Source organism: Xiphias gladius, chromosome 2 (assembly GCF_016859285.1).
Source record: "Xiphias gladius isolate SHS-SW01 ecotype Sanya breed wild chromosome 2, ASM1685928v1, whole genome shotgun sequence".
In the NCBI taxonomy this organism is placed as follows: domain Eukaryota; kingdom Metazoa; phylum Chordata; class Actinopteri; order Istiophoriformes; family Xiphiidae; genus Xiphias; species Xiphias gladius.
This window is the reverse complement of record NC_053401.1, coordinates 14,112,010-14,135,881: the sequence shown is the minus strand read 5'-3', so window position 1 is coordinate 14,135,881 and position 23,872 is coordinate 14,112,010. Positions and strand designations below refer to the sequence as shown.

Below are 23,872 nucleotides of genomic sequence, written 5' to 3'. Positions count from 1 at the left end.
TTTCCCCGCCTGGAATGTAAGCAGGGCTTTTAGTTATATGGTATGCAGATTAACCATTTGTCCACAAGGAGGCCACAACTTTTACAATTTTTAATCAAAACCACAATATTTCCCAACTCTAATCAATTGCTTGAAGTTGCTTAAAACGAAATATACTTCCAATGTGAACACTTTGTGTTGACCATATTATAGTAAGTTGATTTAAAAAAAGAAAAAGTAAAAGAAAATGTAACCTGGATGACAACGTGTTTGTGCAAAGTGATTATCTATGTAAAATATACATGTTTTGAAGTAAATAGGCTAAAACACAACCACAGGGATGGTCTGTTAAGTTACAGGCCCAAATTTCATTTTTGCATATGTCTCACAGCAGAGGCTCAAATTTAAGATTAGCAAGTTTAGTGTTTCAGATACTGAACCTTTCTTTCTTTTTGCTGTACCTTTATTTTTATCACAAAATGTAAGGACGACTGGGTAATGAGGCCGTCAGTACAGAAAACTTTAAACAGCATGCGCAAGAGTAAGCATAGAAATACATGCTTATTAGTTTTCTTCTCACTGTTTAAAAAATGTAACAATTAAAAACAATCAACAACATCTGGACACCAGTGTTTTTAAAGTGATCCTATATTTTTTCAAACCGTTTTTCTTAGACAAGCTTTCTTTGTTTGACATGAGACCTTTAAAGCAGCCAGTGTTGTCCTCCTCACAAAAGAGCTTTGTGCTCAATAGTTGGTAGCACATGAAGCCACTATAAGCTGCCCATGTGTGTGTGTATGTGTCAGTGTGTCTATCTGCATGTGTGTGTGCTACCCAGGCAGGCAGTCAGGCAGCATACGGCCACTGCATCAAACAACATCAGTGGATGCCAGCCATACTTCTGCTCCTCACATGAAAGAAGGCAGGATGGAAATGGTTTTGTTTTGGGGAGAGAGGGGGAGCAGAGGTGGGGGGTTGGTCGGCTTGCAGCAGGGAGGGATGGATGGGGCGGATGGATGGCTGAGTGGCTCTAGGAGGCTGCCAGGTACCCAACTTCCCTGCACAGATGGAGCCTCCTCCTCCTTTTCCACCTCCTTCTCCCAACACTGTCCAGAAATATGTGTGAAAGAGGTATTTGTTGGGAATTTTAAAGTGTATGTGTGTTTATAAGTTTTTATGTGAATATTGGATTTTTAGCTCTGGGCATCTCACAGTGTTTCTGCGTGTGCAGGATTTGCTGAGATATAGGGAGGAATTATTTCCACAGTACAGTGGGACTGAGAGGGTGTATGTGTGTTTGAGAAGGGGATGTGTTTGAATGCAAATGCCCTTTTGAAAGAGAAAATCAGGCCTCGGCTCATTTTTTTGCATTTTTTTTTTTACGCTTATTGTGCTCGAATCAATCAATAAATAAAGCAAAGGTGGGGGGAAAAAAAGAAAAACGTGCATTTGTGGGGCAGAAAATTGTCGGTAGATAAATATGTAAATGCTCAGTGCTGCTGTGAAACATCACCATTGCCCTCCAAGCATTTTGGGCCTACTTTAGATGCAAACACATGAGTGATCAGAGTCAGAGCCTTGCTTGATAGCACTCCTCACGAGGAAGCTTTTATGCCATGTACTCTCTTCCTTCTCCCTCTCTCTCTTCTTAATCAGTTCGCCCATCTCACTTTCAGTTAATCAGCCTCTCTCTCTCTGTCTTTCAATCTGTTTACCTCTTTCATACATTCAATTAACAAACTTATTTTTGTTTTACGGCCTGCAGATTCTAGTCACACTAACAGTATGTTGCTGTCATCACTCCTGTGGTTCATGTAAAATCCTTCCTGCACAGAGAGAGAAAGTGTGTGTGTGTGTGTGTGTGTGTGTGTCTGTGTGTGTGTGTGTGTGTGTGTGTGTGTGTGTGTGTGTGTGTGTGTGTATGTTTGTTTGTCTATGTGTGCTATATCAAAGGAACCATTTGACTTGATTTTGACTCCACCTTGACTCCTTCGATGGATCAGCCCATGTGGTGAAAGCAAAAACAGAACTTTGTAAACTTGGCGGCTACAATGGGAGATGATTATCGGGGATTGAGGTGATGTGTTTGTGTGCATGTGTGTCCATAAATACTGTATGTATGTGTGTAGGAGAGCTGTGATGATGAATATGTTAGAGGCTGCCTTTAACTCATGCAGGATGCAACCTTGTGTGTCACGGATTTTTAAAAAGCACAGATCTATAAATTCTCATGCGTTTTAATTCCCTCATTTTTTTCTCACACACACGCACAAACATAGAGAGAGAGATACAGGTTGCAGGGGAGGCAGGCCGGGCGAGAAAACGTGGCATTTGCCAACACCCCACAAAACTAATCTCATATCTACTTTTACTGCTGGGTAATTGTTTGTGCTATGGCCCTAAGGAGAGCCGAGAAGGCAAAGGGATAAAATCAAATCTAGCTCTTGTCACCAACTCAATTCTCCAAGTGATCTGCTTGTGTATGTGTGTGTAAGTGACATAAAGTGCATGTGGGAATGAACATGCATGTGTGCAATCCTATTCTAACACTTGCAAATTCCTCCTGAGAAAAGGTTTTCATTAGTATGCCAAAGTTACAGAATATTGTGAATTCGGCTGCTGCTCGAAATGAATGACATCCACTCTTGTTCTATTTGCCCTTCAACTAAAGAGCTTCATGATCCTATGAGAACGGGTGAGAGCATTTTTTTTTTAAGGCTGTAGCTCCAATATACAGTGCAGGTGGTACCATACACTATGTGCTGTGGAATAAAGAGATGACGATGGAGCCCTCACATCTCTATAGCCGGCGATAATGGGATTCCAGGCCATATTTTCACGGTGTAAAGAGACAAAGCCCGGTTGGAATCAGGGTTGATCCCCTGCCTTTCTAGTGCTGTCAGAAAGAGTTTAAGCCCTGGAGAGGCCAGAGGATGGTGCTCTATCTTTACAGTGTTTGTCTTCATTCTCATATACTCTCACTTTCTCTGTTATTGCTTTCATTTGCTCTCTTTCTTCCACTTCTATTTGTCTCTACCTCCTCTGTGTCATTGCTTTCTTTCTTGTTGTCTTTCTATTTCTCTTTTAGCCACATGCTGTCACAGTCTTTTTTTCCTTGTTAGACAATCCTTTAAGGTGGACTTGTCAATGAATTATCCAAAATATTAGTCTGTTCACAGTAAAGGACCATACCAGTGTGTTTTTTTCTCCTTAAATAATGTATAACTGACATGTTTGCTGGCCATTTTGCTATGCGTAGAATTCAAGATTTTAGGATGTATTTTTAAACCTTGAATGAAATGAAATTGTTTTGTTTTGTGTATTTGTTGACCAGATGGACAAGCTTCAACAAAGAATTGCTGTTGCCGGGACAAATAAAGTTGATTCAAGTTGAAATAAAACATATAGATGTGAATGGAAATCAATGGATGCTTAGAATGTTAAAAAAAATCAATTGAAATTTGTAAAACACAGCAGCATTGCTTACAAAATAGACAAGGACAAAGTATATGTAATTTATACTAAATGGGCTCAAATGTGCAAAACCAAAGTTACTGTAGTGTATATTTGCCTTAAAGCTGCACTAATGGATAATTTTATATGACCAATGGATCAAATAACTATGTGTAATGTGAAAGGTCTCACTTGCAGTGCAAAACCCCTCGAGAAATATAACCTGACTCTGCAGTTTCTTTCAACTCAGCTCATTGTTTTGGTTTTATGGTCCACAACTTACATGTTTTGGTCCAGTCTCACAGCTCTCATAAGCCTTGCTTGTAGATGCAACAGCCAGCTGTTTTACAGCTACAAAGCTCCATTACTGGCTAGCTGGTGAACATAGTGAAGCATTTAGCAGCTACAGAGCCAGATATTTCCCCTCAAGAGCTGGTGAAAACCAAACCAGAACTAAAAGGAGAGTGAATATTGGACAAACAACAGCAGGTAGACACAAACACACAAACACGACTCCAAATTGATTCTGCTCTACTTGCTAGATGTTTAAGTAAGCAAGTAAGTTATGATAGGCATATCAACTTTGTAATGTGATAATATGTCAGTGTTGTGCTTACAATTTTAATTACTGTAGGTTTAACTACAAATCATTTATAATTTACATTTTTGCTGAACATTTTCAAAATATAAGAACCATACAGATTCAAATTTTTGTATTTATTTTTATTTTTAAACAAAAGTAATGCAGTGTGATGTTTATTTTGAGTGTTTACACAACTCAAGCAAGTCAACTCAAGAGTCTGCTAATGTTTACAAATATTGGTCAAAAGTAAGATGGTAGAAACCAAATGCATTCCAATTTTTAAAACACAACAGCATGGTTTGCGACATGTTTTTTTTGTGATGAATGTTTGTAGTGAAGGGGTTAAAACAAGAAAAACCAATGACTGCTCAATTAGGCTTAAAAATGATTTTTTTTTTTTTAGCTATACATTGCCACTTAAAAGTTTTAGAACACCCCCATTTTTCAGTTTTTATTTAAATTTAAGCAGTTCAAGTCCAGTGAATAACCTTTAATGGTACAAAGGTAAGTGGTAACTTGCCTACAGTAAAAAGAAAAGTTCAGGTCACCAAAAACCAAAAAAATCATGTACCTTTCATAGAAACAGGCTAGAAATCAGTTAATTTACAGCAATGGAAGTGAATGAATCCCTAAAAGTTAATGCAAACATTTCCTACAGGTGCCCCAACATTTGTTGATTACTCTGTCTGTCTCTGTTGGAACAAACTGTGTTACTGCACCCTCTGATGCATTGTTTGGACAATACTGTACTGCAGGAAGTAGGAAGACAGACTGGTTGGTCAGGGGTTCATCCTACAGCAAGATAACGACCCAAAATATCGGAAGAGAAGAACTAGATGGTTGCTTCAAATAACAGAAGACCATCACAGTCTCCAGATTTAAACCCCATGGAGCTGGTTTGGGCTGAACTGGACAGATGGTGAAAGCAAAGCAACCTAAAAGTGCAACACATTTGTGGGAACTTCTGCAACAGTGTTTGGATGAACGCTCTGAACAATATTTGATTTCCATTATAGAAAGAATGTCAAGAGTTTTTTTGGCTGCTGAATGTGTCAAAAATTTAGATTAAATTTAGTTCAACAAGAAGATTCCATGATTCATTGTTTTTAAAATCTCTAACTGTTTATTTTTGCTTTAATTTCAGAAACACTCAGACATTACACTAGGTAATTTTCAGTAACAACTGAAAAATGGGGGTTTTCTAAAACTTTTGACCGGCGAGTGTACAACAAAAATGCACAAACTATACATTTATTCCTGCACTGCCAAGGCTCATTTTTAAGTTTTGTATTTCAGATAATAAATCATTCAAAAAATGTGTAAAACATAAATAAGCTTATTATTTTTCTTGTCACAATTTTATATTGAGCTCACTCCTCTGTATCTTTATCCCTGAACATCCCTCTTACTGCTTAACTGAAGGCCATATGTATCTACAGTGAAGAAGTGCAACTGAGCAGAGGCGGGATATGGATCCAATAATGTGTGTCCATCATCAGCCTGTGGTGACAGACAGACTTTGTTAGTGTCTGAATCTCTGCTGAAACGTTGCTGCAAAATTGTGAATCATTTCACCCTCCATGTAACTCAGTATGATTTACTCACTGTCTTCCTTATGCCCTGAAAGTTAGTTTTTCCACGACTGATCCCCGGCCCCCCTTCTTCTTTTCTCCTCCTCTATGACTCTCATGCTCCCTTCTGCCTCCTTTTCTTTTAATAATCACATTTCTTTTCAATTGACTTTTTTTTTTCTCTTCCAGATAAATGCAGGCATGCCAGGATGACTCAAGGTTACAGAAATCTAGAGAGGAGGAGACTTCTCTTTTCTTCTTTTTTTATTTACCTTGTGCCAGACAATGCTGCTACCAAATATTATCATTATCCACTCGATTTTCACAATTGAATTTTGTTTTGGCCATGGAAGCCACAGCCTCCACTGCTCTAGAGGAACTGCTGCTTTTCAATTTCCACTGTATTGCTTTTCATCCTGTAGCAGGGACACTAGACAGAACCTGGTGTGAATCATTTATTTAGAATGGGTGTGAAGGGTACATTGAAATATATACAAAGCGAGAAGTAAGTGACCCACAAGGCATACAAATTGGCACAAACACATGTTTATAAGTGTAATTACTTCTACTTTAATGTGATTAATTTGCATGTAGTGTAAAGCACATATGCAATTGTTACATATTGCCATTAAAAAAGTAACATTTTAATCAATACATAAGTATGCAATAAAATTCACGAGTTGAGGCACTGAATGCAAGGTACCTATAGACATTATGAATTGGCTTTTTACAGGAACAGTTCCATATTTTGGTAAATAGAAATACTCTTAAAATATTTTTTGTCGAGAGTCAGACAAGATGATTCATACCACTCTCATGCCTGTATTCTAAATATGCTAAATAAGCTAGAACCAGATGCCAGTTAATTTAGCTTGGCACAAAGACTACAAACGCAAGGGGACAGCTAGCCTTGCTTTTTCAGAAGGTAACAAAACCTGCCCGCTCTCACTTCTAAAGCTAATTACCATATAAACCCAGCAAAAGCAATTGTCAGGCAAGCAGTAAAAACCCCAGGAAGTCCCTTCACGTGCACTTAAAGCTTCTCTGGAGCAACAGACACAAGACTGTCATGTGTTTGCACAGGGCAAGCAATGAGTTGAATGTTTCATGAGTGTGTCCCGTCCTGACCTATTTTTATTGCTTTCGCTGGGGCAAAGAGACATGTTATCACCTGGATCAGTGTCTCGTAGCTTTTACTCTTTTCTCTCTGCCTCCTTTCATTTTTTATTTCCATACAGCTATATTCCTGACTGCCGTGTAGGCACAAACTCCTGTTATGTTCACCTGTTTGCTCTCAGATGGACTCTTCTGTATGCCGAGAGCTCTAACAGTACAGAAGACCAAACATTCTTCTTCAAAGCTTTTTTCTTTGTATCTCTTCCCTACAATCCACCCACTCCAGTGTCAGACTCAGTGATCTGTTCCTAAATGTGCTTGTATGAGATTCTGACCACATTTAACAGCAGTGAGGATGCTTCATACATAGGAGATTGCAATGAAAAATAGAGCCCCAAGTCAATTAACGCTCTTTCAGTCAATCCAGGGTAAAATAGAAACTGTGGTCCATTTAATTTTGATAGGATATTGATTTTTAATTATTTCTTAACAGATTGAATATGACATCCTCATTACAAAAGTTGTATTTAAATGATTAAGTCAGCTTCTTCCTGAATTGCTTGTATTGAAAGTGAACTGAAGCCAGCCCAAGAGAGAGTTCTATGATGATACTGATGTAAGATTCTTTTTCTGGACTCTATAATCAAGGCAGTTTATCAGTGATGACAGTTTTTAGGCAGAAAACTAGCCTTTGAAAGGGAAACAGAAGATCAAACAGCAAGGTAAAAGCGCAAAATAGTTCAGAACACTGTTTGTATTGTATTTCTTGGCAATACGTTAATTTCGTTTTCAGTTATGTATAATAAATGTATTTTTAGTCACAAACTATCTTAATATTGTTTATTTTGTATAAGTGCATGTATGCCATGTTGTCAGTAAGGAAGTAGTATAAGTAATAGTAGTAGTGAAGTAATATATTTCCAAACCAGTTTGGGCTGTAATATATGAATGAATTAATGGGAAGGAGCAGGAGCAACTTTTCATACTGCCTCCAAATTAACAAACTTGTTTTGCAAAGATTGCAATCTTGAAGGCAGTTGTTTATAATCTTTATTCACCATGGTAAAATAAATCTTTAAAAAACCCATGGTAAATGCAAAGACTGGAGGCAAGACCAAAAGGTTTGATAATTCAGTTTCTCTCTGATTTGCACATGTTCTTTGACATATTTAAGTTTTAAGTTTTTTTTTGTTTTTTTTTTCATTTTTCTTGTGATCTGTTTTTAGTTATTGTAGCACATTTAAACATATTCTGTCCTCTGGGTATCATTACCAACAATTCTCCCAGGAGACAAAGGAAACACTTTGGAGATAAACTTTTGTTTGCTGTTTTTGACACTTTCTTGTTCAATATTTAATTGTCAGCTCTGTTGCTTTTGTTTATCTTTTCTCCATTGAGATTGAGGATAAATATACAGTAAGAGGTTGCTGATACTCATATCTGTACAGTATACTCACTTGGTTCCAGTTCCAGTTATTCACAGGGCTTGATCTCGAAGTATATTAATTTTACTATTCGTAAACAGTGTCAAGTCTGCTCCCAAATGTGCTGTAGCATCAGATCTTTACAGCTTATGTTGTATAAGCAACACTCACATCTGGATTGGGCCTGGTTCTGGAAAGTATAACACCAATGTCTCAAGAACCTTGTGTTGAAAGAGTTTTGGGGGTAGTTGATGTGGACACTGATCTTCATTATGGTTTGCATTTTTTCAATTTTGATTGGAGAGAAAAGCATGTGAATAAAAAAAGACATAACAAGACACCATTGTGTAACTGTCAAATTAGAAAGCAGAAGTCTCTCTGGAGAATTTGCTGGTAAGTATATGAAATATTCTCACACTAAAGTGAGGGGTGGTTCCAAAACTTAGAGCATGATTATCCCCCAAAGAGATGTAAGACAAAAAATAATGATAGGAGTTACAAGATGTTGGAGAAGAGGAACAGTGTCAGACTTTGAAAACCCCTGGTGTAGAGAAGTCTGACATGAAATGAACTCTGAAAGCTTTTCTTGCTGTATTCCCAAACTACAAAACAATTTAGCAGGACTTTGTCACTTTGTATTGAATGATAGCTAAAAATTATAAGTTGGAAGAACTAACTCACTTGTGTTAAAGCAGGAGACTAGATTGGTTTGTTGGCACGACTTATTTTTCTTTAAATGCTGCTGATAAATTTTATTTCTAAGTGCTTTTAACACTCATATTTGCCTAAGAATGTCAGTTGATATTTTTACACTGCATGTCAGTCAGCTTAGTTATTATTAGACTTGTTGTGTCCAACTTCAGGAAATCACATTTTCAACAGAGTAGTTGTTTCCATATTTTATGTGATACTTGCTTGGTGAAAGCAAGTGAAAAGGAGATTAATAATTAATCAAGTAAACCCAATAAAGCGCATGACACCACTACTGTTTGTGGTACTGTAGTGGTAACTTATGGAATAAGGCCAGGCGAGGCTTCAATGCTGAGCGATGATGGATGAATGAAGATCGGGAATATGGAGACTAAATGGAGAGGAAGGTCCCGGCTGTGTGTATGTTCGTGCTTGTCTGCTTTGCTCTGACCACAGGAAAGGTAAGAAGCTTAGTGGAAGCCCTCAAGAGGATGAGTATATCAGTAGTGTTTGTCAGCTCAGTATATTGCATTTCCTATAATAAAACTTGATTAAATGTGTGTTGTGTGTGTACAGTTAATAATGAGTAGTACAATAACTGTGTAGCTTAAGTCAGTGTGATTGACATTACTTCCAATTAAAAAGAGCAGGATGTATAAACATTTTAGATGATTAAATTAAAAATGGCAATTTCTTTGTGGGCCATACATCACATTACAGAAAAAAAAAAAAAAAACTTTTCTGTGTTCTGGTCAACAGAAAGAGTGAAGCCGTATCAAACTACTGCGTAATATTTTCCCCAAAATTTTTCACATAGATTCTGCCAATGAGATGAAATTCTTGGAGATGCAACATGGGTAAAGACCACAAATATGCAGCTGAATACCGTGCATCTCTGACCCGTCACTCATTTGCTGACAGGAATGAAAACTAAGCTGAAAACCTTGACAGAAACCTCCAACAATGTACATGCTCTATGAACTTTTGAAACATTTTTAGATTAGGTAAAATAAGACCTCATGTTCCCTAAGAATAGAACAGAACAAAATTAAAAGTAATAAAAGTAATTTGTCTTTTCTTTTAGGCTAATAATAAGCCCTTCATAGAAATAAATGGGCTATAAATGACACTGGTATGTTCTTTATAGCTCATATATTCCTATGTTTAGATGTCCTCCAGTCACTTTATGTTGCATAACATGTGAAATCAGACATATTCACTTAAAACACACAAAACTTGATGCTGTGGAAAATGAACTGATGTCCCAATTTACAAAAGTTTGACATTTTTTTGATGGATTATTTGCTGGCAGATACTTTGTTTCTTGCCTGTGGGTGACAGGTGATTGACAGTAAGTAAAGATGAACACAATGCCCACACCGATATGAAAACACTCAACTTGAGCACAAGGATGTCATGATTGAACAGAAAGTTATACAAAGCCAAATTAGTGCTTTGTGTGCACTGTGATGGATCATTTTACTCAGAGGATCTTTATATCTATGGTGAAGTTGTGTTTGATAATGAACAGTGACAGTGGCAGCCATAGGCCACTCTTGACTAAGTCTGATCCATGGTGTCTCCAAGTATGGTTGCTTTGTGCAAACAGTGCCAGTGATGATGTAAAAGAGAAAAGAAATGTTGATATCTGTCAGTACAATCCATCTCAACTACAGGCATGAGCAGTTTTATTGGACAGTTGTATCAAACTTGTGCAATTTTTCCCTTTTTCTGTTAGTTTTTCCTTTTCCGTTTTTGTCTCTTAACTTCTGGTCCCTGTCACCAGTTATTCTGCCCTACAAAATGCTAGCAAGTTTGCTATACCAACTTAAAAGATGATACTATCTCAGTAATGTATTCATAGCTTGTTTAGTGACCAAAAAACTGTTATGGTACGTTTAAAAAAGTTAAAGAAGTCAACATGAAAATCCTGCGTATTTTAATACTTTAACTACATTAAAAACCAAATGAGTCACCACCATGACTATTAACTAAGAGTTATTCCACCAAGAACTGATCAAATCAGAATCGCTACATGTTTGTAACACTTCCATAGCAAAAAAACCCTCATTTTTTACCAGGTACGTTCTTAAACATATATGTTAAATTGTTAAATTGTTGAAATATCTTCTAAAATGAAGGTGCAAAGTGTCAAGCAGCCGAAGCCAACTGCACAATGCAACACATTCCCATACGGGATAAAGAGGTGGATAAGAATGTTGGTGATGCTTCCAGATCCCGTTGGATTGTTGTATAAAACTTTAACAGACATATTGGAATATCTAGTTACTCTGTGAAACTTGGATTCTTCACTGGGTAATTAATGGATTTTGAACTGTTTATTCAATTATCTGTCTATTTGGTTATTAAAAGACTTTATTTAGAGTAAACCTCGTCTCAGAGGCCCAGACGCACCCATTGTTTCATGACAGACAGTAGAAGTATGTTCATCTGTCCAAACAATAGTGGCTCCACCTGTCAGAAGACAAAGTGGGTCACAAGGAAAGCCGTAATGGTAGCTGCCACCTCAACTTTTATCTGTGATTAAACTGTAAGAATCTTTGTGTTGGACACCCTACTGGACATGAGCCGTATGTTCCAGCTTTTCCCTTTGATTAAGCCCTCCTTCAGATTTATTGACCATGGGAAATAATGGGAAACACAGCGAATGTAGAAGTTTTAGCCCATTACTCATGGCTTTTATTGGCATTGGCTCTGTCTGGCACACAGCCAGTGACCTGCACAGAGGACAAAGCAAGTAACGCCTCTCCTGGCTCCTGGCAAGGAAAAGCATATCGGTGAGTGGGTGGCAGTAAAGAGGAGGAGAAAGTGAGAGAGGAAACATGGCAGCAGCAGTGTAGGTGGGTGGTGTGAGTATAGAGGGGAAGGAAATGGTTTAATAATTTATGCAAAAAAAGGAAAAAGAAAAAGAAAAAAAGAATTCCATAGTGCTTCAAAACTTATTTTCAAAATATTTTTGCTATCCTCTTGAAATATAAAAGAGGGGTTAGAAAAATGCAAGCAAACATCTAACAGGGATTTATAATGGTGTCTAGACAGAACAGTTCATCCCCGAGGCAACAAAAATGAGCCCCTGTGTACTCTGTGATAAAACTAAAGTTCAGAGATGAAGGTGGGATATGAAATACTAAGATACAGATATTTATATTTCAGCTTGTTATGTAAGTATACAGGTAGCAGAAAACTAAATAGTTGTATGTCCTGGAGATCACATTAATACTTCCCAAATTTATCTCCCTCAAATCATTAATAAGCCTATTTCGGTTTCTGTTATTGGAGATTTTTACAGTTTATTCATAAGAAGGCTAACAGGGAGTCGTTCCTGTCTGTATATATATATATATATATATATATATATATATATATATATATATATATATATATATATATATATATATGCATATATTGGCCAACTTTGTCTGTTCTCACTGTCTGTTGTCAGAGTTTTTTTATAGCTTTGCAGCTGAAAACATCTGTCTGCTGTGAACCAAAATAGTGAAGCTGCGGGCCATAAAACCAAATCAGTGTGCTGAGAAATGCTAAAACACTCTATGAAGCTGAGGGGAACTAATTCTCTGTAGATTCAACTTCTTTCACATTACAGGGACATTTTATCCCTTGATATTATAAAAATATTACAAATACAGTGAATATAGCCACTTAAAATAGCCCAATTAAATTAAATAATGGAACAGTTTATGGTTTGCTTCATGCTGCTTTATACACCACTATAAAAATCAACGCTCGCCTGTTTTGTAGCTTTATTTTTGCGCATGGTATCACTTGACCTGAAAAAGCATAGATTTCATAGAAATGTGAAATAGGGCAGAATTCTAGCCACATTCACCCTGTTTTCTGTCTACACTTGACTCTATATCAGTGTACTAATGGGTGTACTGCTCACTGAGGTTGTTCTGCGCCAAGTGAAGCTCGAGGCTCAGCTATTCACTATAGCTGACTTAAGAGTGCAGCCAATTTTGATCAACACATTCCTACTTTATGAATAACTATAAATAACAGCAAAACCTAACTACTGGTAGGTGTAGAAGCACCAAAGCTGAATTCTTTTCATGTTCTTAATATTTACTCACAGTTACACAAATTGCTGATGCCCCCATAAATTGGTGTTTTAAAATGACACTCCAAACTCTGTACATATGGTTTGGTTGCTTTGGGACTATTTTACAGGTTCAAGAGCGTCCAGCGAGATGACAGGAATGGGTGCATAAAGATGGCAACCTTGTGAATAGTTATAATTGGTTCCTCTAGCATACCAAAATGTATCATTCTGTCTCAGTGTTTCCAACTGTTTCCTAATTAGGCTGTATGCAAATGCACAAAGTTATATTTAGTTTGCTGCTCTGAATGTGAGTATACAGTGGTATAGGCACAGCAGATGATAATGTTAGACAAGCACACACACCCACACAGTCACAAGTACACATACAGTCTTTCCACCCCAAATCCTTGTAGAGGTCAAGTCTCTCTTAATTGCTTTCTGTGCAGTAGATGGATGGATCACAGCGTTAGAAAGGAGGCAGGGAGTTGTCAGGACAGAAAAAAAAAACCACACATCCATGCAAAATGTTATAAACACACACACACACACATAGCTGAATGCAAGCAAAGATATAGACATTCAAAGCATGCATAAAAACACACACACAGTCTGGCATGCATGCCAGCCTACAGAGACTGTTATCAGCTAATTAGTGCTCGTAGCTGCAGGGGCCAACCTTATTGACACTGCAATGACAGTTTTCTGGTTCAAGTGGCACTGTCAGTCGTCCAACCATGTCATTCTGATTCAATTATAAATACACAGATGCAGAGATAAAGCTTACAAGTACCCCAAGGAGGAAATGCTGTGCTGTGTGCAAGCTGACCAGTCGCTTCCAAATGACTGACGGACGTACTGACTGAAGTGAATGAATGAATATTTAAATTTTGATGTCTTGGTGTATCCCACGGGACTTAAACAGCATGCAAATATGCATAATAAAGAATTATTTTAGAATTTGCAATGGCATCAGATCCTTATATATATAATATGATGAAATTTTAGGATAAATGTGTAATAGTTTTCAGGCGGTTGATGAATATTCTTGGAAAATGAGCCCCAGGCTGGGCTAACCAAACCTATTGCTTGTCTAAATAACTGGGAGGCTTGACTAACTTCCTCATCATGCTTTTTGCAATTGCCAGGGATGAGGTGCAGGAAATCCACCAAAAATCTGCACTTTTTTATTTCCTTAAACCAGAAAAAGTCTGTATAACTTCATTTTAATAAACTGGATGGTACAATGGAACATACTCTTTCTAAGTTTGGCTTAACTTAGTTTGCCATATGGTGATCACTTGCAGCCCATGGTTTGGTCACTTTTATTTATCATTGGAAACATCCTATTATAGCAGCACTGTGTCATGCTTTTTAGCTAGAGGAGATTATTTGGGGAAGTTGTGACGTAACCTGGAGCTAAGCAGAGGGGGGGTCGATTTCCTATGAGGAACACACACAGGGATAGAGAGAGAAAGATGTGCCTACATTCGTGCCTGAAGCTGTTTTGATCTTTATAGATTATTTGATGGGACAAAAAACTAGATAGAAAGAGCCTGCGCAGCCAGGTCTTTGCTCAGTGTAATGTTTTATTTTCCTTCAAAGAAAAGTCAGGAGAATTTGTGAGCCACGGAGCCTCCGATTTGGGAAAAAACGTTTCCAAAAGGTGCGACGCGCAGATGAAGAATAGGGATTATCCAGGAGATGTATAGTTTATGAAACTGGCTGTTCTCGTGCGTAAATGGAAAGAGTTACAATGGAGTGAATCTAGAGGGAAAGAGAGAGAGAAATGAGGGAGAAGAGGAGAGAGGGAAAATAGCGACAGAGAGAGAGGGAAAGTGAAGAACTGGGAGAGAGGGGGAGAGAGAGAGAGTGCGACAGACAGAGGGAGGGAAAACGAGAGCTGCAAGGCGACTTGGTTGGCAGTGTTTGCCTCTGCCTCTCCAGCAATGGGAGAGATGTGCGTAACATTCAGCGGGGAGCGGTGATCATCATCTGCTCGCCGCATCGCCGTGTACCGCTGTGCGTACTCGAAAACTGAGCCACACCGAGGGGCGCAGCCCGTCCTGCCGAACCTGTCGTGAGCGACACACTGGTGAAGCCGACGAGAGACTCTTGAAGAAAAAGAAGGAAGAGAAGAAGGAGAAGTGGTGTGAAGAGAGATGTCAGTCCCTCAGTCGGTGACTGGGGGTTAATCACCCCTGTGTTTAGAGCCACTCTGACTCACCGGCGGCTAAGCAAGCGCGCATTTTTTTTTTTGTTTTTTTTTGTTGTTGTTGTTGTTTTACGGATCCCAGCCTTCTTTATCACATCTACAACGGACTATCAAGCGAGGATTTTGCATGAAGGGGATGAGTGCCGAATTACATGGCCAACAGAATATGAGCCAGTGCGTGACTGGAGGCTGAGGTGGAGCGTCTCCCTCCCGCTGCGTGGCTGCCTAGGTCCGCCACAAACCCTCCTACGCCAGGATGCAGCTGGTCAGAGTTGCGTGGGCACTCACCGGAGCGGCGATCTGCTGCTTTCTCATTCTCCTCATTCACTCCCGCCTGCTCAAAGAAGGTAATTACTCAGAACTCCACCGATTTTCCTCTCTGTTTTATGTTGTTTTGATGCGTCACAACCTTTCCTTTAGTTTTGACGAAGTTTTCCGCTACAATAATCCGAATGCGTGGTTTCGGCGCAATCGCAAATATCGACTTTATCTTGTGGTAGCATTTAAATCAAAATCCATTCTAAACCACGCTAAAGCAGATTAATTTGCATGAAGCACACATTACCTTGCCCTGCTTTGAATATCCTAACCTGCGTTTCTCCTTACCAACAAGTCATCCGGCCGATGATAATCGATAGATCAATTTTGTAGCCTATAATCGAAGATACAAGTTCAAGCTGTACAGGGAAAAAGTAACCTTACAATAATCAGTTCACTGTTTGTATAGAATACTGATTTGTTGTAAACGTTTTCAATAGATGGCACTAGAGTCTAGCTTTAGGGTAACATTGAGGTCAAGCGGTTCTAACGTCTTTCCATTTGCCTTCTATAGTGTTTTCTGCCCTTTTTTTATCCCTCAAGCCCGGATTAAATTTCAGTCCCGATCATCATTCACACACCTCCCAGTGAGGCTCACTGCTTCAATGCATTGTCCACAATGTATCTGTCATCATTGCCATGCTGTATGGACGACATTGCCTGTAGATGGATGGTGGCACTTTGGCAAGTGGTTCAGATTTTGAGATGGTAATTAAGTGAGTTTCATTTGCCGACATTCAGCTGAATGAATGAAGTGTGGTTTAATGAGCCTGGCAATCTTCAGAAACCAGATCCATCAGAACTCAACTGATGTTTCAGCGAGGCAGATTATTCCTTGTAATTAATTCCACCTACAATGTAACATAATAAATACAAATCATACCTGTCTACAGGGATATCTTCATGCAGAGCATGAGTACACTTACTGCTCAAACTCCTTATGAAAGTCAAATGGTGTTGCCCAGAGAATTACTGTACTTTATGAGCCTGGCACAAAAACCAGCATTTTATATTCCCTTAATACATGTATGCCCCGGGGTGAGCAGAGTCTGTTTGGCACTTAGGAATGGTCCTGGGTTTCCTTTTTGCCAGTTCTCGAGAAGCGTGGCTTGGAATGGCCTGCCATCCCCTCCCTGCCTCCGGCCCTCGGCAAATATTCAGGTCAAGCAGTGGCAAACACTCTCTCCTCACTGTGGTGAGTCCATGGGGTAGGAGAATGTCCAGCCATACTGAAAAGGGGGAGAGAGAGAAAAAACTTGTCTGTCATCCAAAGTGGGAGACAAGGGGGAGTTCAGGATTTTGTACTGGCACATGTCCTGAAGCCTTCCTTTGGATTTTTAATTTACTCTGGCTTTTCCACAGAGGTCATAAAGAGGATTTTGTGGCCACCTAACAGTACGCAAAAACTGCTCATGGCTGTGTTAATGCGAGGGACTCTCATTAGATTCAGACAGTCAGCAATGTTGAGCTTGTTGACTGGCAAAGCAATATTTTTGACCTTCACCGCCGTGCTGCTTGTTGTATCATGTTGTGCTTTTACAGCAAGGTATTTTTCCCCTAAGCCTGCATTTTCTTTGCTTTCAAAATTGAATAGCTTTTAACTTTCGGGGAAACCTGCTGGTCGCTCGGTGGCAAGAAGATGCAGTTGAAGTTTATTATGGTTTATAAGATCCCTACTGAAATTTACTAGAGCGCTGGAAGGAGAGAGGCACACAAAGGAGGGCTAAGAATATGCTCACTTTAGGCTACGGGAACGGCCAAGGTCAAAGCCTACTGTAAGGCCTAATAATAATACGAACTGATAAAATGAATTCAAAGGACTGCATTAGTGACTGTCTTCTGGGGGCAAGAATAATGAAAGGCATGCACAAGGGGCCTAAAAAGAACAGACCCATTTTAATCTCCTTTCACATATTTCTTCATAAGACATAACAAAACCCACTCCAACATGAATTAGAGCAAAAGGAAGAGGAAAGACAAGAAAAATTATTTTTATTCTGATCTCTATTATGTCACAGTTTGATCACCTTTTTTGTCTTTAAATTCGTGTGGGTGTGTGTTATTGCTGTCAGTGCAGATGTGTACGCAGGTGGTATGTTATTTGAAGGTAGCCTGTCGACAGCACATATCCTGAGTTATTATCATACCGGTAACGGTGGAAGAGCTAGCTAGCTCGAGATCCAGGATTGGGATTTTTGTCCATGCTCACGAAGAAACAAAATGTCACCCCTCTGCCAGCTAGATAGCTGAACGTGCCAGCGAGTGTATTTTTGGGAGTTGTACACCTCATTGCGTCAGCTGCCTTGCATAATGTGACACAGGATCTTGTGCACTGAGAAATGAGGATGCGGAGAGGGGGGATTGGGAATGGAAACATGTTAGAACATTATGCATAGGGAATGTGGATGAATTTTGCACCATAAATTTCTCACGCTGTCCACTTCAATAATTCAGGCAATGGAGCAAATCCCATTTTGCTCCTCATTGGCTGAGATATTTGTCACATGGCAATAGAGAGCCTGACAGGTTCATGGAATAGTTTTTGGTGCAATCCACTGGTGAACCCAGGGCAATCTAGGTAAAATAATGAAGAGATAACCATATGTTACTTACTGTTATAAGATCATTTGTAGCATGAAATTGAGGCACCCTGTGGGTTACAATTAAAGTTATGAAGAGCAGCTTCTTTAAAACTTCAGTGGCCTATAGTTCTTTCTTAATACAGCAATAGAGTTGTGGAGTTATGTGAAAATTAGCATCAGGGAAAATTCTAGAAATTTATTGTTAAAATGTTGAAATATTAGAACATTTCCTTCTCAATGAAGAAAATTATTTGTAGAAAATTATAATCTTAAGTGTTGTAAATCACGAGGAAAATTTAAGGCCCACAGCTATAGCGGAGATAAATTGCATCATCTTGAATGATTATCTGTATCTACTTCTTGATTTACATGGAGCTGTGGCTATAGTGCCATGTCGAAAGTAGCAATCTTTATCTAAGATAGAATGATTTGGGCTATTACCAATGAACATTTTGTTTGACAAAATCAATTTCAGTGCTTTGGCATAGGTATTTTGGAATAAACACATTAATAAGTTTATGAGAAAACCTGCCTGAAAAGACAAAAGATACAATTTGATCAAAAGTTGATTTCAAAAAAGCAAGCACTTTTAGACATGTGGTGTTATAAAGACAATCCCTGGTAAATCTCTCTACTCATGTCATTTTTACCTGTACCCATTTTGCTACTAGACACCATTCCTCTTTCATATTTCAAAGTGAGGTGTATTGCCTAGAATGTCTCTTTGACAATGACAAGTTGAATTGGAGTGCTGTCGCATATTTTCTTTTTATTCATTCATAAAACTTAGTGTCTGCACACCCCAGTGGCCTCTACCACCAGTCTGTCTGACGACTGCAGTTATTGATCCGCAGGTAAAACCACAGGGTGAGTCATAATGGGCCAAAGTGACAGAGATGTGTGTATTCATACACTGCACCTGACATCAGGCGAACAAAATCAGTTTTCATTTTTCAAAGACAGACACCCAGTCCTAGGGATCCTCTTTTAAAAAAGATTCGGTTTAGAATGGCAGTTTTCAGTGTTGCTGCTCTGCTCAGAGCAGCCTCAGGCAGATTTGGGTCAAGCAGTGGCAAACTCTTGGTGTCAAGCACATACGTTGCCTGTGGAGAAAGGGAAGCTCACTTCCTAAGACATGAGTGTAGAAAAAGAAGCACCTCATGTCTTCACTCCCCAGTAGCTTCTGTTTCTCAGTGTTTCTTGTGTTTATAAAGAAAAACACTTTCACAGAACAGCTTCTTTATGATCAGCAATGCAGCTTGTGTAGGGAGACATTGCTATTTGATATTCGCAGGAGAGGTCACCAGGTTCACTTTTACTTTAAGAGGTCCTTGTGGAACAATGCCTAATCATGTCACCTATACAAAGCCCTCAACTCTAACTTTGGGCCACTGAAAGAAAAATGCCACTGCACTGCTTGCCATTGGCAAGTACCTGCATCAAGCCCTTTTACAGGAACGGGACCAGTTCTACAGCTGCAGATTTGTAGGATGGTTGGCTTTAGGCACTAGAGTTTTCAAACAGTGAATCGTTATGTAAGATGTTGAAGTACTTTTACAGAACTGTTATTTACTCTCTATTGACAGTTCTAAGTGTTTTCCTCTTTATGCTATATTTTTTTACCTGTTTTTTCTTATTGCGGAGATTTCCGTCAAACCATTTAATTTCATTTAGCCATCTGTGAATGTTGTGGTTAATTTTTCCACCAAGATATACATACAATTCAAGAAGCACAATGCTGAATGCACCTCAGGCACAGTCGTTAAAAGTCATAGTTGTTTGCCAACCTTCACCTGCATCAAAAAGATGGAGGTTGTTTAATTACAATAAAGGCAAGGGTTAACTAAGTAGGAGACCTGATTGAATTTGAGTTAGAGGTACAACAGCAGAGGTGTATTCATTAAATATTTCTTCCTTCTTAAGCATCTATTATTAATCTGCAGAAAGGAAGGATTTTAGGGAACTCAGCCCACAGCTTTAGGCTCAAGTGACATAATGATAATATGCGTGTATTTAATGCCGCAGTAATACTCCTTTAGCATAGAGAAGCAATGTCACAATCAACATGTTTTACTCGGCAAATCCTCAGAGCAATGATACACATAGGTAAACCAAGCATTCCTCTGCATGTAATCTGCTGTGAACCGATTTAAATTGAGCACAGTTTACCTTTAATGGTCAGTATCAGCTATAACCCAGAGGCGTAATGCATGTTAATCAATTGCTTAATTGATTCATTAGATAAAGGGTTTGTTAATTAATTCACTTCGATGAATCAATCACAATTGCAGGAGGAACCTGTGGTGGTTTTTCAACGTAATCTAAGCCAACTCCAAATGACCCCCTTGTGTCCTGTGTCCAGGGGCACTTTTCATCTGTGTGTGTGTGTGTGTGTGTGTGTGTGTGTGTGTGTGTGTGTGTGTGTGTGTGTGTGTGAAATCTTCAGTATTTACTCATGGCACTGTTTTTCACAGTTCATATTGATTGTGGGACAGTAGAAAGTGTGCACTATTGCATCCAGTTTTGCTAAAGTCCTATTGATTGCATTTTGGCAGTGCTGTGGGACAATAAAAAGGCAGTGGTTTGAGCTAGACTCTAATGAAAAGCTGGCTGTGAGGATCCTCTCTTGGTTCCAGTTTTTACTGGAGAGACGCACTGGCCTTTGGAAATAGTGATGTCAGAAAGACATCGACCTAACACACTTCATTCCTGCCCTTCCACCCATGAAGTGCCGTCTAAAACTCCCTGAGGCCCTACCAATCCAAGCTTGAAGACATAGAATTGAGGTACTCTGTAAAACCCAAATCAGCAAGGACATGCAGTGCTATGTCTTACATCCTCAGGCGCAATAACGTAATACAGATGCTGGTGATAAAATGTGTAACACATGCAGTAAATTGTGCCACAGATCAGCAAACTAGTGTAGATTGCTAGATTGTGCTCTTCCTGGATGTAAGATGTGGGAAACCGCATAAAGAATTTAATGATTTTAATAACCGCAGCTGTATCTTTAATCAAAACTTCATGCTGTAGCTGATGTGTTCTGGTCACTGCAATGTGCTGTATAAATTAGTCATGAGCATGCATGTACACTGATGAGATTGAATGAGGGAGGACAAGACACACACACACTGAGGAGTAGGACAAGTATAAGGATGGCCAGTAGTTTGTGAGGTTAGAGAGTAGCAGGGCCATTTGTCTATCGGCTTGTCAGCTACTGCGAGAAAGATCCTCTCAGATCAGCGTTTTCCTCCAAGGAAGAGCGGATTCCTCTGGGCCCATTCTTGCACCACTGGCAACTTTCCATCATGACCATCTCTCAAAGAGAAGGTACTCCCTCCCCTCGGATAATCCAACCCAAGCTTAAAGTGTATTCATCTAGATATACAAGCTCAAAGAGTGCTGATTTAAGGGAACTGAGCTGGACTCCCTCTCCATCTTATTCATGAACTAACTCTCCAGACTATAGATTCCACGACAACTAGGATGCTTGAGTATGATACATCTACGCATTCTTGAGGAAATGGTGGGTGAGAGGTGTGCTTACCCTTCTGCAGTTTCAATTTGTGCTTTCCTGCTGTGTCAAAGGTAGAGATGAGGTCATTCCTCCGTTCAATCAATCACCGTGTCTCTGTTCATCTAGCTGATCAATAGCTACTTAAGAAGTTTGATCTTCTTCATGCATGAGATCATAGTCATTTGAATGGATTTAGAAACAAGGTTTTCTGTCTTCACAAAAGCTTGGCCCTGGAGGCCATTGTGACACAAATGAGGTGTCTGTGATAACAGGCTTGGTCATGCTTTATGGATCCAGTGCGTTTGAAGCGTCTTTCCATTTCCACCTGACAGAAATGTAGGTTTAATCTGACGTAAGGCTGGCTATAGTGCATTAGCTTTTTGTGTCAAAGGGGCAGAGTATTACCGATGCTATGCTGTTCCACCGAAACAAATTGCATGTTACTCTTTAGAAAACTAATGGAGGCTTTATCGATTCGAACAGGGCCAGCCACTTGCTTTGTCTCGGCTGTCAGATTGTGTCTAAAGCAATTTCATAAAGATCATTATTTTCTTTCTCAGGATGTCTTGCAGCCAAACAAGATCCTCCTTCGTTCATTCCTGCCTTTTGTACTGGTTACAGCGGCAGCTCTTATGGTCCAATTGAAAATGAATTAGAATAGAATGACACATAATGAAAATCTCTAAGAAACATTGGCACGTCACATCCCCTTAGCTTGTTGCACCCTTGAATAGATTGCTTGTGGGGTTCCAATTCCTATTCTTGAGCCAAGTAAGAGAAAATGGGTTTAGCTCACTGTAAAGGACAAGCCATAACATTATGGGTCATAACATCGGTGCCACTCATTTACCACATAATACCATTATAGCGTGCGGAGGGAAAGGTGCTGACATGGATGTTAGTCATGCAACAAAGCGAGATAACTCAACACATTTGCTGCACTTATGATCATCATTGACATAATTGATGTAGCTGGCAAGCATTATGGTGTCAATTTGTGATTCACCAGGTTGCTTGAATATATTGTTTACTCAGTGGAAACCCCCTGTCTTATGAAGTTGACAAAACTGGAACCTGCTATATCCCAAATTGATTGATGGGTCTTGTAGTTCACATTCTAACACTAAGTCAATGCAAATTATTAAGGTTTTTAGTTACATAAAACGGGCAAAACATTTGAATGATGCTCTGTTGAGAAAAACTGAAAGTGCAGATTTTTAAGCCTTAATTTTTTCTGTGAAATACAATAACATTGTTTGTGCATCTGCTCCAGTTGTGGAATAGCTTGAGTTTGAGCAGAATCTCCTGTTTTGCAGCACTTGACTTACCTTCTCTCTGTCTGCCACTGTTAGTAGCCTTTCTTACAGTTACATCATTGCTACATATAGTTTTATGCTTATGTTTACAGCTCTGTCAATAAAACAGGAGGGAGGGGAGAAAAAGAAAAAAGAAAAACAGCCGGCAATTCTGCTTCATCATAAGCATCACGGTCCATTCGACATAGGGGAGAAGAACTTCATTATTGTACCTGCAGGGACTGTTAAAACCAAACTCATGAATACAGAGAGCTTTCTTCCATGGTGTGTTTCTTTATGGTGCTGCTGTTTGGGAATTTTTTAAAGCCACATTTTTCACTTAAAAGTAACACATACAGGATATTCACTATGTACACAATAATTTACAAGTTGTGCTGTGTATTCACTGCTATGGGTCCTAAAGCAACCCAGCTTTGCTAGCTGTTTGTCTGAGCTCAAACAGAAGTATATAAAAGGGGGCAGGTGGGTCACTGCTTTTTCCAACCTAGTGGTTCATCATCTGAGAAATATTTCCCAATTCTGTATTTGGTATGCATTGATGTGCACCGATGTGTCTGCCACACATCTTTTCCCCCATTCATAACACTGACTTAGCTAGCCTCTGCTCCTCACACAGTGTGCACCCGATATTCCATATTTCAGAGATTATTATCACCAAGAAATTCACAGTAAAGGCATGAATCAGACATACCCTAGATAGCAGTTCACCACACAGTGTGAAACACAAAAAAAGGCGGCAAAAAAAAAAAAAATCATATTTTCATAATGATACGTATTCAGCAAATGAAATGTGCCAGGCTTGCACATTTGTTTTGCTGAACAGACAATAAATTATACCTTGCACACTGGCACATAAGCCCAGGGATAATACCACATCCAATGAGTTGAAGGGAAATAGGGCTTATGGGATGTAGGAACACCCTTGCTTATATCACAGTGTGGAGAGGAAACATTGTAGGTCCTTTTGTTGCGATTTGCCTCCTGCGTGTGTTTTCCACCGCGCCTCGGAGCATATCTGTACGATGAGGTT

At 39.2% G+C, this 23,872-nt stretch overlaps 1 protein-coding gene across 1 annotated transcript in view; it reads left to right on the top strand.

The window, feature by feature from the left end:
• Positions 1 to 15,066: 15,066 nt before the first annotated feature.
• The window catches only part of LOC120802168 (chemokine-like protein TAFA-5), an 89,098-nt gene continuing 80,292 nt past the window's right edge, over positions 15,067 to 23,872 (top strand). The window contains exon 1 of the mRNA XM_040149698.1: positions 15,067 to 15,456. Within this exon, the coding sequence (XP_040005632.1) occupies positions 15,366 to 15,456 (91 nt within the window). The 5' untranslated portion in view covers positions 15,067 to 15,365. The remainder of the gene's footprint in view (positions 15,457 to 23,872) is intronic.